General features: G+C 43.9%; 2 protein-coding genes across 2 annotated transcripts in view; one reads left to right on the forward strand and one right to left on the reverse strand.

Annotated features, from left to right (window-relative positions):
- Nucleotides 1-94: 94 nt before the first annotated feature.
- On the reverse strand, nucleotides 95-10,590 carry MCM4 (minichromosome maintenance complex component 4). The gene is made up of 16 exons (XM_065751939.1): nucleotides 10,476-10,590; nucleotides 10,243-10,398; nucleotides 9,202-9,365; nucleotides 9,013-9,111; nucleotides 8,791-8,886; nucleotides 8,598-8,693; nucleotides 7,985-8,123; nucleotides 7,375-7,595; nucleotides 6,783-6,903; nucleotides 4,635-4,894; nucleotides 3,479-3,844; nucleotides 3,066-3,193; nucleotides 1,681-1,888; nucleotides 1,127-1,355; nucleotides 882-1,015; nucleotides 95-551 (listed from the first exon to the last, which is right to left on the reverse strand). The coding sequence occupies exons 1-16, from the start codon at nucleotides 10,543-10,545 to the stop codon at nucleotides 459-461; spliced, it is 2,580 nt and encodes an 859-aa protein (XP_065608011.1). The 5' UTR covers nucleotides 10,546-10,590; the 3' UTR covers nucleotides 95-458.
- A 662-nt stretch (nucleotides 10,591-11,252) lies between these two features.
- The window catches only part of PRKDC (protein kinase, DNA-activated, catalytic subunit), an 80,275-nt gene continuing 79,131 nt past the window's right edge, over nucleotides 11,253-12,396 (forward strand). The window contains exons 1-3 of the mRNA XM_065751955.1: nucleotides 11,253-11,385; nucleotides 11,468-11,544; nucleotides 11,628-11,720. Of these exons, the coding sequence (XP_065608027.1) occupies nucleotides 11,253-11,385; nucleotides 11,468-11,544; nucleotides 11,628-11,720 (303 nt within the window). The remainder of the gene's footprint in view (nucleotides 11,386-11,467; nucleotides 11,545-11,627; nucleotides 11,721-12,396) is intronic.

The following is a 12,396-nucleotide window of genomic DNA, read 5'->3' on the forward strand; positions in this document are numbered from 1 at the left end:
GCATGAGTTTTTTTTTAACTTCCTTCACACTCTAAGCTTTCTAGTAGCAGTTACAAATGCTACCTTGAAAAGCATTTATCATAGGATATGCATGTAGGCTTTTAAATGAAATAACTTTATTACAGATCAATAGCAAAGTCAAATTGCATTTATCAGAGTCATTTATGATGAACTTTTCCAATTCAGTTTGAAATGCATACAATGGGTTTAGCATGTTCTAAAAAACATAAAAACACAGCAGTAAAGTACTAGTAATTATATTTGCTCAAATGTAAATAGCATTATTCAGCTAAAGCATTTAAGACCTTCGTAACTGTTGCTACTCTATCAGCACAAGAGATTAAGTAGCACTTATAGCATATGATAGAGTCTCAAAACTTGAAGTTTTTGCAGGCTGGCAGCACTGTACGTAAGATGAAGTAAATGTCCTGACAGCTGGCTTGCAAGGAAGGAATGACTTAAAGCAGTCTAACAGTTTTTCCAGTCACAGTCAAGAAGTCATCATCAGCCAAGGCACGAAGTGCTTCGTCAAACATCTCCTTGGTGACAGCCTTAGAGAGAAGAGGTAAATCAAGTAAAGATGGAGGGAAACAAAACCAACCAAAATACCTCACTTCCTACCACTTGTCTTATCAAGTTTCCTTTCCTTCCCCGTGAATTCCAATATGTTCTGCAATTTAAATCTGGCCTAGAACCCTATAGCTGAGTTGTTTTATCTTGTCTTCTGAAGTGACAAAGACTCAGAAATCAAAGCTTAGGTGATGGAACTGGCTTTCCAGTCAAATTAACAGTGTGATTTAAGGACAAGCTGATGTTGATTCAGAAAAGCACCATACTTTTCTGTTAATGAGAACGTAAAAAGCAAACAACAGGAAGCTTACTGTGTCAGACTGTGCTCGGAGATCCTCAAAAAGCTGCTGGTACTTCAAAGCTGGTGTTTTACTCTTGGTCTGGATAAGCTTCCTCAAGGCTTGAGCCAGCTCCTCTTTCCGCTTACGAGCAGTCGTGCTCATTCCTTATAACAAGAAAATAAGTTTTAGTAATAAGGTATAGAGGACAAATTAAGCTACACTTAAAAACAAAAGCCCCCGAACATCCTCAGTTTTATCACTACAAAAACACAAACCTGTAGTGAGAATGGATATGTCCACAATGCCAGTCCGTGGGTCAGTAGCAGACTGCTTCAGAGCTTCCCGATGGAGGCGTTTCGCTTCTTCTACATCAGTGATTTCAACTTTCTCGGAAAAGCGTACCTTAGCGTGGGCTTCTGCCAGTCGGATCAGAGACTCGAGCTGTCGAGGATATGCAGAGACCATTCCTCTGCCACTTCCAATCTTCCTCATGTCCACATATGCCTGAAAAGAAGACAGGCATTAATGCATTCAGTAGAATCCTGTTACTGCCCTTATTTACAAGTCTCTTTCATCCCTTGTTCATTATCCCTGACTGCTGGCAGTTGTGGAAAACCACATGCTTCTAACATGATAAAATCAAGCCAACACCTCAGGAAGTAACCTAAGGATTACAGTTCAGAATTGCTTCCATAGTAATCCTTTTTCCTTTTAAAAGCTTGTGATTTTTATAGGTTTTTGATAGGGAGGAAACATAAATAGTTGGGCATTTTGCCCTTTTTGAGAAGTCAACTAAGGCTTGGAACATTCTTAACAGCAATTACTTTACCTCAATAAGGGCTTGGCTTGCTTCCTCACTTAACCTAGGATGTATGTAACTGCGAGCAAAGGCAATGTAGTCCCTTAGTACTGCCATGTCCATGTACTCCTCCTCCAGCTTTTCTTCACTTTGATAGTACAGTGAAACTAAGTGGCGAGCGAGACGTCTGTCATAGGCTTCATCGCGTGGGTCCAGCATTAAAAAGATCAAGTCAAACCTGAATGGGATAAGAATCTTAATATTAGCGTGTATACTTGCCTGTAATTTATAGTAATGGTTTTTCACTTCAAAACTAGAATTAGGAGATACTACTGTAAATTGAGGGTGCTCACAGAATTGCAGCTGTCGGAAGGGACCCGAAGAGATCAAGTCCAACCTTCAAATTGCAGTTTGGACTTGCTTTCAACATATGCACTTTGAAGACTATACGTTCCATGAAATCTGGTTCTTGTGTTCAAGGCTGACAGTATTTTTTTTCTTGGCAAGTTTTAACCAGAAACACAGAACAAACACTGTAAAAGCTACTGCCCTAAAAAGCAGCAGCAATCAGGGTGCATAGCTGTTCATTATATGCATATAAATGTGAGTGCATATAAAATAAATACAAAATATCTGGAGTTTAAACCTGAATTAAAAAAAAAGTTTCATAATTGTTTTGCAAACAATAGATAACATCACAGATAATGATAAGCAGTATTTTTTGTCTAGCCAATCATACATTTTCAAAAACTCAACTCCAATAAATAGCAGAAATGAGATGTGCTCAAACCTAGTTTCCTTCAGTATACCCCTACTTAAAGTACTCATCTGTTGTTGTCAGTGACTCTTAATTGAATTCTCATCTGTAAACAGTGTTCTGAGAATATCCGGCACACCATTCATGCACTTTAAATTAGTGGAGAAGCTCCTCAAAAAGTGCAGTTATAGTACATAAGTTTACATCAGTAGATACTAAATGCTGTTTATAACAGCTACATTCCAAGGCCACATCTGCCCCTCCCTGACTGAATTTCACAGGGTGAAAATGAGCAGGCACAGAGATTTAAGAGTCCACCACTTCTAGTGCAAGGTCCCTAATCACTTTCATTTCAAACTCACATGGGGCTAAGAAAATCATGCTGGGCTTCTGTTTGAGTTATCAGCTACTGTAAGGTTCAGGGTAACTCCTCTAGGGTATGATCATGAGATAAAGGGGGGGAAGGGGAAGAAACAACAAAAAAACACGACCAGAACAAATAAAGATATCTACAGCTCTCATCAGATCTTCTGTTCAAGGTGAATATACTAAAAGGCAGTTCTTCACTGACGCAGAAGCTTCAATTCTGATTCTACCATACTGAATCCTTTTCACAACGTGTAATATCTTAAAAATTAGGCAAGTAGGTGTTCAGTACCTTGATAATAGCGTGTGAGGAAGCTGGATGTTTTCAATAGTAGTCTTCTTTGGATTCCATTGTGATTCTATAGGGTTGGCTGCTGCTAGTATAGATGTACGAGCATTCAACTGACAAATGATTCCAGCCTGTCAAAATGAAAAAGCAGTTCTGAATCCAGAAGCTTCATAAGATCAGTGTTATTTAATGGGCTCCATAATCAAAAATTCATTGCAGAAGCAATAAGAAAGGCATCTGGAAATAATACAGTTTATGTTAGGAAAGCTGTGTTTTTACGTACATGAGACGTTACATAATTTGGGATTGCTATACTGACAACACTAGGAAAGTGCTCTGGTTCTGGTAACTTTTTGGCTTCATCTGCCCTGAGCTGATGCTTAGGACAAAGAACGTGGACTTATGCAGACACCTACCTTTGCAATGGAGAGGGTCTGTTGTTCCATTACTTCATGAAGTACAGATCTTGTGCTTTCATTCATTTTATCAAACTCATCAATGCAGCAGATGCCATTATCGCTAAGTACTAGAGCACCTGTCTGAAGAACCAGCTGCCGAGTTTCTGGATCTTTCATCACATATGCAGTAAGACCAACTGCACTTGAGCCTTTCCCAGAGGTATACTGGCCTCGAGGAACCAGGTTATACACATACTGGAGCAGCTGGGATTTACTAGTGCCAGGATCACCACAGAGAAGAATGTTGATCTCTGCACGGAAGTTGCCTCTTCCTGTGTGAGTGAAATCCTTTCTTGATCCTCCAAAGAGCTGAAGTAGAATACCCTGCAAAAAAACCAAACATGATCTTTGAAGTAAAAATATAAACCCCTGTATAGTTAATACAGCCAATCTAACTGTTGCATTCAACCATCTATTGAATTAAAACAGCTAAAATAACTGGTAAGAAAGAAAACACTGGAAATCTTTCTTTGTCAAAAGTTAGTTTCAGCACAGAAACCTTACAGCAAGGGCATGGATTGACTTACTCTTATTAGTTCCCAGGCACTTCCAAGTATTAAAGAAAGAAGCTTAGGATGTTTTTGTGAAGATTTTAGTCTGAACTTGTAATGTCATTCAGAGAAGGGCCCCCTAGCTTTTCTCACCCCTTATGCCTAGCTGCCTACACCTGATACATATTAGTTTGATGAGGAAGTAACAAAAAGTTAACAAAAAAGACAGTATGCCCGTTTCAGGAAAAAATCACGGTCTTGAATTTAAATTACTTGCCATTTCAGTAGCCCACAAACTATGATAATACACACATCTGTGAAGAAAGATACACTAGTTTAAAGAGGATTGCTGCAGCGTTTAATTATACCTTGAGACCCACTATTGACTGTGGTGTTTTCCCTGTTCTTCTGTCCTTCTACATCTTCCCTGGGATTGCATCCTGAACACAGTAATAACCAGCTCTATCCTGACAAATTCATAGCTTTAAGACTGTTCTAGATCCAGTGTTGTTGTTTGTTGTTTTTTTTTTTGTTGTTCAAGATTCTGAAGCCTCATTTCTATATAATTAAGTGTACTTGCACTTCAGTAACGTTTTACAGGCAAAATACAGAATTCACTTTACCTTTTTGATGTCTTCATGTTCATAGATACTTGGGGCCAATGCTGAAGAAAGTCTCTCATATATGTCTGCTTTGGTAGACAGCTCTTTTAGAAGTTCCACACGTTCTTCTGTAAATATTTTTTGCTCTGTTTCCTCGTCAACACCGTGCAGGCGTTTTGAATCAGTCTTGCGATAGTGTATGACATCAATGTGGGTTTTATAGACAGATTTTACAACGCTGACCCTTGGATTAACTCGAACTGGGACTGCCCTGTAGATACCTGAGTGCAATTAACAACAGCATTAGAGAGAAAGAAAAACGTTAACTATCAAAACTGAAAATGTTATGTTTTTCCTTTGCAAAGTAAAGCTTTTCAAAATGAACTAACGACTTTAATCAGTTAACTGGCACAGCTGCACAGAGAGGTGGTGGAGTATCCTTCCCTGGAGACGTTCAAGACCCACGTGGACGCCTACCTGTGCAACCTGGGCTAGGGAGCTGCTTTGGCAGGGGGGTTGGACTCAATGATCTCTAGAGGTCCCTTCCAACCCCTACAGTTCTGTGATTCTGTGACTTCCCACTACCAGTAAGTTATCTGGAAGATGAATTAACAAACTTAAGTTGTCTGCACCTTGGCTTTTTTGAGTACACATTCAGCGTCCCCATCGAAAGTGTTCTCAACAATGAAAACGCTTGAGTATTTTTTGAAGAAAAAAACTGAAGGCTTGGTGCCTTTGGAAGTTCAGGTCCCCCCAAAAAAAGAAGAATAAAAAAAGTCTGAAGTCAGCACTTACATTTGGCACTTGGCAAAAAGGTTAACAATAGCTTTATAATTCATCTATAATGGTTGGTAGTACAGCAGCTGTTTTAAGGCAGTGGTTTTTTAAGATGTTGCTGAAGTATCACAATACATTGTCACTCTCCTGATTGCAGACACTACTTAAGATGCGGCCTCCTTCTTACCTACGTTTTCAGAAGCACAGAATCCAGAATTGTCAAGAAAGGGCCTCTGCAATTTGTCTAGTCTTGCTGAGGACTCAAACTGGAACCAGCTAGAGGAGACTGACTACAGCTGTGTCATGTTTTGACCACCTCTAAGGACAGAGATTCTACAGCCTTTTTGGGCAACCCATTCCAAGGCTTGATCATCCAGACATTAATAAAAAACACCTTATGTTTTATTACAATTTCCAGGAAGAAAAAGAATTGCCCATTTCCTCATGCATTGCCACTGAGCACCACTGTGAAGAGTCTGTCTCTGTCTTCATAACCCAGCAGGTGTAAGCATATAGTAAGGTACCCTGAGCCTTCTGCAGGCTGAAATAGCTGGGACTGTTAAGCCTTTCTTCATACAACATTCTTCAATTCTCAAAATCTTGTCCCTTCGCTGGATTCACACCAGTATGCCCATGTCTCTTGTGTATTGGAAAGCCAGTGTTTCAGGTGTGGCCTCATCAGTGTTGAGCTGAAGGGAAGGGATCACTTTCCTTGACCTGCTGGCAACACACATACTTGCATCCCATGAAGGTGTTGGCTGAATGTAGGGGGCAAGATGGGATTGACTGAAGTGTAGTTGCCCAGGTCCCCCCATTTGCCATAGGTGTGACATTCAGTCCCTAAGCATTCTTCCCCAGCATCCATGGCTTATCAAGCATAATTCAGTGGAGATGCAAATATACTGGCCAGCTCCTTCAGCACTTGTGAGTGCATCTCATCAGGTCCTACTCAGCACATTTGCATTTGCCACAGTTCACTCCTGTAAGTATTTTTGCTTGTAAAACTATGCTACCTGGATCTGCTCAGTGACTCACTGAAAGTCTTCTAAGAGTTGTTTCCTACACACTTCATGGTTTCCCTAGCTGATGTAATTTTGAGCAAAGTCTCACAAATATCTGAAATGCCCAATAGAAGACTGAACACAGCAGATTATGGTTGCAGAGGACACACAGAAACATCTAGAAAGAAAGAAGCCTTTTGCATAGCAAATACTAAAGCTACAAACAAGCAAACATAGGTAGTAATATGCAAGTTAGATTACATTTCAAACTCAAAGAATTTGTTGCATACACATTATTTACCCTAAGAAGCGTTCAACTGCCAGACAAGTGTACTCATAGATTAAACTACAATTCAGTTAAAAAGGAAGATGCAAATAAAGTAATTTTTACCTGTGACATTAACTCTATCACCTGGTTGAACTTTATCAACAAGATCATTGTGAGCAAACAGTGCAACTGTATGAGGTGTCTGTCCAGCTGGCATATCTTCAGGGGATTCCTGCAGTTTGATCTAGCAAAAACAAATAAAGAAGTTTAATGTCTAAAAACAAAAATGGTACGCAAGGTATTTGAGATCTTGTTTTATCACAGCTTTCTACATCATTTTCAAGTAGGAATGTCGATCAAGAACAAAACAACTCTTCCCAAATAGCAAAAGTGATTACTATTAAAAAGAGACACTGAAAATGAGAAGTGTTCATTATTACTGATATGGATAAAATTTTAGCAGACAAGGCTTATCAAGTCCGGATATAAGTGGGTGTACCGTGTGTAAAGAATGTTCCATTTGGAAACATTTAATCTTTTCAGTGTATTTCTTCCCTCACATATGGACTTACATTCTCATTAAATTCTTTCATATGTGAGAAGGGAGAAAAACAGTTTTCAAAACCTTCCTTCTCAAGATCCAGAGTTTCATGCTGCTGATGATATTAGAGAGAGGGGAAGCAAAAAATGGAAACAATATCAAAGTGCAACATACCATCTGTTTGTCAGAAAACATGGACCTGTTGTGAATCAGAGCCATACTGTGTGTTGTGTTACAGTTCTTGCACACTGATGGTTCAGCAATCCTGCCACGATCAATTTCTACTCTTGTGGTGAATGCGCAGACCTGGCACTTAAAGAATGCTTCTTGCATCTCAGGAATTAACTGGGAACTCCTGATGACCATACCACTGATGGTGATAAGTTGATCAATGTCTACAAAATACAGAGTTATGTAATTGCATCACAGTAAATTCAAAATAAACTTCAAAGATTCACGCCCTGTTAGTTTTTAGGTGAGTAGTGGACATCCAGTTTGATATTGCTATTTTGTGATACTTATCTAAGGTGAGCATTCATACAAAATAGTCTTCTACTCTTGCAGAAATAAGAATGTGGGTAGCTGATGACAGAAATATTTTCTTTACAGAAATATTCTCCATTTGGGCTCTACAGCATTTGATTCTGAAACAGACTTGGGTAAAATGAAGAACATTTGTCCGGATGGACCACAAGTCCAGTTTTAAGTAGTCTTTAGATAAATATTCAGTGCATTCATGTAAATCCTTCAGGTTGTTTTCTGATACAGTGATTTATAAGTTTACCTTCAGGGTTTAGGCTTCTCATATTCCTAGTCTTCAGTGCATTGTATGGCCGTACTTGAATTTGATGTTCTAATATGGAATCAGGATAGCGATCAAAAAAGATCTCATTGGCAGCCATGTCAAAGGTTGGGATAACTTCCTGTGTAAAATAGGTAGGAATAGTTAAGCTTAGAACAGAAAAAAAAAAAAAAAACATGCACTAACAAACCACAAGCCTAACAGAATATTTCTGCATAATACATTTCAAAGTGCTGCTGGTCAGCCACAGATATAAAACAAAACAAAACAAACCCCAAAACACAGTTGGCATTTTCCTATGTAACACACAACTTACAGTTAAATCAGGTTTATTTATTTGACTGTTGCTAAGGCCAAAGATATGTTGCAGCACTCGGTATGCTGCAGTTTAACAGCTGATTTTTTATGCAGGAGATATTTACCACAAGATCTAAAGCCTTTTAACTGCTATGAAATAAGACATTAAAATGAAGAAGTGGAAAATACAGAGATTACACCAAACATAGAAATTACACACTGCATTGAAACAAAAACACTCATAAACAGAAAGATGAAAAGGTCCCTTAACAGCCAGTGAAGAAATGCAGTACTTCACCTGAGGATAGCAGATGAGCTGCCTGTAAAGATTTTCATCAAATGCTCTTAGATGGTCACAATTTACATTCAGAAATGGCTCCCCAACGATATTAATCTACAAAAATATTTGAAAATAAATTATTAGCTCAATAGCATATAAGGCTGGGAAAAACAAGCAAAGCCAAACACGTATCTCATTTTGTTATAAGTACCTCTTCAAGTCGTTGCATATAGCGTGGCTGGTTGAGATCCAAGCCAGCGTCTTCATCCTCTTTTGCCTCTGGATCAATAAAACGCTGAAGAAATCTCTGGATATCAAAGATGACAGGAGAAAATGAATCCAATTGAGATGTGCTCACCCTTAGTTTGTATGAAGTCCAACTAATGTGTGCAAGACAAACTAGCTTTTCATTAAAAAAAAATCATTAACTTACCTGGAACTTTTCTTTGCAGGAGGCTACATTAACATCTGTTCCCCAGATAACAAGCCTTTGTCCAAGAGACTGCTCAGCTGTGACGAGATCCTCAGCTGGCTGCAAAGAAAAAAAAAAATGAAGTGTACACAAATACAGGAAGCTGTTCTGAAAAGATCTGTCAGACACAAACCAGAGGTATCCACCTACCCCATCTGAATGCAGGTCCACCTGCCTGGCCTTGCGGGCAGAGCCGAGGTCTGGCCGCTGCCTGACAGGTGTTCCCCGCACGCCGCTGCGCGGGGTGCCTTCCACCCGGGAGCTGGGCGTGCCATAGGTCAGCGGTGAGCTGATATCGAAGTCCAGGGGAATAGCTGCAAAGAGAGTGCTTCATCATGGCTACCAAGCCATCACTTCACACTGAAAACAAGTTTAAAGTTCTGCCTGTGTTATTTCTGACTCATTCTTCTAACTGTGCTGCCATGAACAGCAGCTATAACATATTATATGCACTGGTATACACTACATTACAGATCAGTGTTCTGCTAAAACCAGAGTGGCAATAGTGTCACATGCCTGCTGAGCATCTTTGCAGAGATCAAAGAATGGCTTGGATTGGAAGGGACCTTAAAGCTCACCCAGTCCCAGTCTCCACCATAGGCAGGGGTGGCACACACCAGCTCAACTGCTTAGGGCTCCACCCAGCCTGGCCTTAAGCACATCCAGGGATGGGGCACCCACAGCTTTTATGGGCAGCCTGTGCCAGTGCCTCACCACCCTCAGAGTAAAGAACTTCTGCTTAATGTCTAACTCAAATCCCTTTAGTTTAAAGCCATTCCCCCTTGTCCCATCGCTACTACAGCATGTAAAAAGTTGGTCACTGTCCTGCTTGTAAGCTCCCTTCTAGTACTAAATAACCACAGCAAGTTCTCCTCAAAGCCTTCTCCAGGCTGAACAAGCCCAAATCCCTTGAGCTCGTAGTGGTGCTCTGGCCCTGATCATCCTCGTGAACCTCCTCTGGATCCTCTCCCAACATCCCTTTTTTTGCCGGGGACCCCAGACCCGGACACAGTACTCTAGATGGGGCCTCATGAGGGCAGAGAGGAGTGGGACGATCATCCCCCATCCCTGCAGTCACCTCTCTTCTGCGGCCTTCTGAAAAAAAGCTCTAGGAAGCGACTTCAATGCACGACCGCGTCTGGAAGTACACTGATGCTTTACATGCCCCTCCCGCCGCCGAAGGGAACGCACCTGAGTGGCGGAACTGGGGGGGACTGGAAAAGAGGGCGTCGGGAGCGCGGGGGCTCTGCTCGGCGGGGGGGGAGGTGGGCAGCGGCTGCAGTTCTCCGGTGGAAGCGGAATCATCCGGGCGGCGCCTCTGCGACGGAGGGGAGCGGGCATCTTGCGCTGCAGGACACGAACGGCGCGGTCAGGATCTCGCCCCCTCTCCCCGGATTCCCCCTCCCCGCGTCCCCAGCACTTACGAGTCGGCGGGTTGCTACCTCGCCCGCGCTTGCCGCGCCGGCGGCTGGGGGTGGAGGCGGGTGACGACATAGCGCTGCCACAACGATCCTACAGCACGAGTGGAGCGCTGACGGCGGCGGCGGCGGCTGAACCCTACAATGGCAAACTCCCCCCCCCCCACACCTCTCGCAGCACCAAACCCGCACCCTATACTCCGCAGAGCGCAGAACTCCCGCGCCAACAGAGTCACGTGGTCGCGCTCTCGCGGGCTTTCTGACCAATGGGTGCGCGCAGCGGCAGCGGGATCTTCCACTTCATAGGGAACGGGGGGGGATCCCGTCCGCAGAAGGGAAGGAAGAACGAGGTGATCCCACCGAGCCCGCAGGATCGCGGTGCTGTCCCGTCTAAAGGCTCACAGTGCGGGCAGCTGCACGGCGCTGGGCCGCTTGCCGTCCCACAGAACTCAAATCGTCGTGGGTAGAACGGCGCATCCCCCCTCAGCCCGGAGTGGTACCGCTCACAGTGGATCAAGTTCCGCGGCAAAGGGAGCTCACCGGGTGGAGTAGTTCATTCTCCACGAAGAGGGGAGAGTGGCGTTTGCGGGTTTCTATAGACGGCCTTCCGTGGAAACAGAAATCCCTCGCAGCCCTTCTCCACATGTTCTTCCCTTATCGAACCGATTCTCCCAGCGTCTGTCCGCCGTTGTCCTTCCTCAGAGCGCTCCGACGCGGATAACACAAAACCCTCCCCGACCCGCGGGCAGAGTTGGGTCAGCCCGACGGGCGGCGTAGCTCGGCATGGCGGGCGGCGTGCAGGAGTGCCTGGAGGAGCTGCATGGCTGCCTGCAGCCCGGCGATGCCGTGCGCGGCTATGGGCTGCTGCGTGGCCTGGGCGAGGCCTGCCTCATCTGCTCGGCTGGCGGAGCGCTGGGTGCGGAACGGGAATGGGGGTGGGCACAGGGGGAAGGGCGGCTGTGGGAGTCCGACCCTGACCGTCTGTCCGTTCCCCTCAGCTCTGCACGTCTCCCTGGTGTTCGGCCCGGAGCGCGGCCTGTTGGCTTTCGTCTGCCGCTCCCTCGGCGTGGAGGAGGTGGGTCGGCACTGAGCAGCTCCACCGGCCCGGGCCGGGCTGGGCTGGGAGCTGTCACAGCTTCTTAACTTTTGCCCTTTCAGTTTCGGGAATGTAGGGAGGAAGCGCTGAAGTTTCTCTGCGTCTTTCTGGAAAAGATTGGAGAGAGAGTTCATCCTTACGCCCGCAGCCTTAAGGTGGGTGAGCAGCACCTGCTGTCCGAAAACCAGTGTAGAGCACTTGGACTGTGATTAGGTTCCGGCACATTGCCACTGGATCTCCGGAGCTGGAACGGATGCTAGTTAATAATTTATACCAAATAAACTTGTGGGTTGGTTTATGTATATGCATATACATACATACATATATGAAATAGAATCTGTAAGGTTGAAAAAGACCTGTAAGACTGTCTAGTCCCGCCATCAGTCCATCCCCAGCATGGCTCCTAACCATGGCCCCTCAGTGCCACATCTCCACAGTTCTTGAACACCTCCAGGGATGGTGATTCTACCACCTCCCTGGACAGTCTGTGCCACCGCCTCACTGCTCTGAGAAGAAATTCTTCCTAATATCCAACCTGAACCTCCCCTGGCACAACTTGAGGCCATTACTTCTCATCGCTAATACCTATCAGAAGAAGCTTATCTCTGCCTTGACACCTGTTCTCCAGACTGAACAACCCCAGCTCCCTCAGCTGCTCCCCATAATTTGTGCTGCAGACCCCTCACAGCTTCATTGCCCTTCTCTGCACACACTCCAGGGCTTCAATGTCTTTCTTGCAGTGAGGGGCCCAAAACTGAACACAGTACTCAGTGTGCAGCCTCACCTGTGCTTTGTACAGGAGGGCATATATAAGTATACACTTACACGTGT

Source organism: Cyrtonyx montezumae, unplaced genomic scaffold (assembly GCF_038088225.1).
Source record: "Cyrtonyx montezumae isolate F1298 unplaced genomic scaffold, pur_monq_1.0 scaffold_8, whole genome shotgun sequence".
NCBI lineage: Eukaryota > Metazoa > Chordata > Aves > Galliformes > Odontophoridae > Cyrtonyx > Cyrtonyx montezumae.

Excerpts from the sequence above, each read along its gene's own strand:
- MCM4 (XM_065751939.1), bottom strand. The coding sequence starts at position 10,545 with ATGTCGTCACCCGCCTCCACCCCCAGCCGCCGGCGCGGCAAGCGCGGG. Across the intron at positions 8,124-8,597 it reads AGCTCATCTGCTATCCTCAG|GAAGTTATCCCAACCTTTGA; the intron begins GTGAAGTACTGC and ends TATTTTACACAG. Across the intron at positions 4,895-6,782 it reads TGATAGAGTTAATGTCACAG|GTATCTACAGGGCAGTCCCA; the intron begins GTAAAAATTACT and ends AATTGCACTCAG.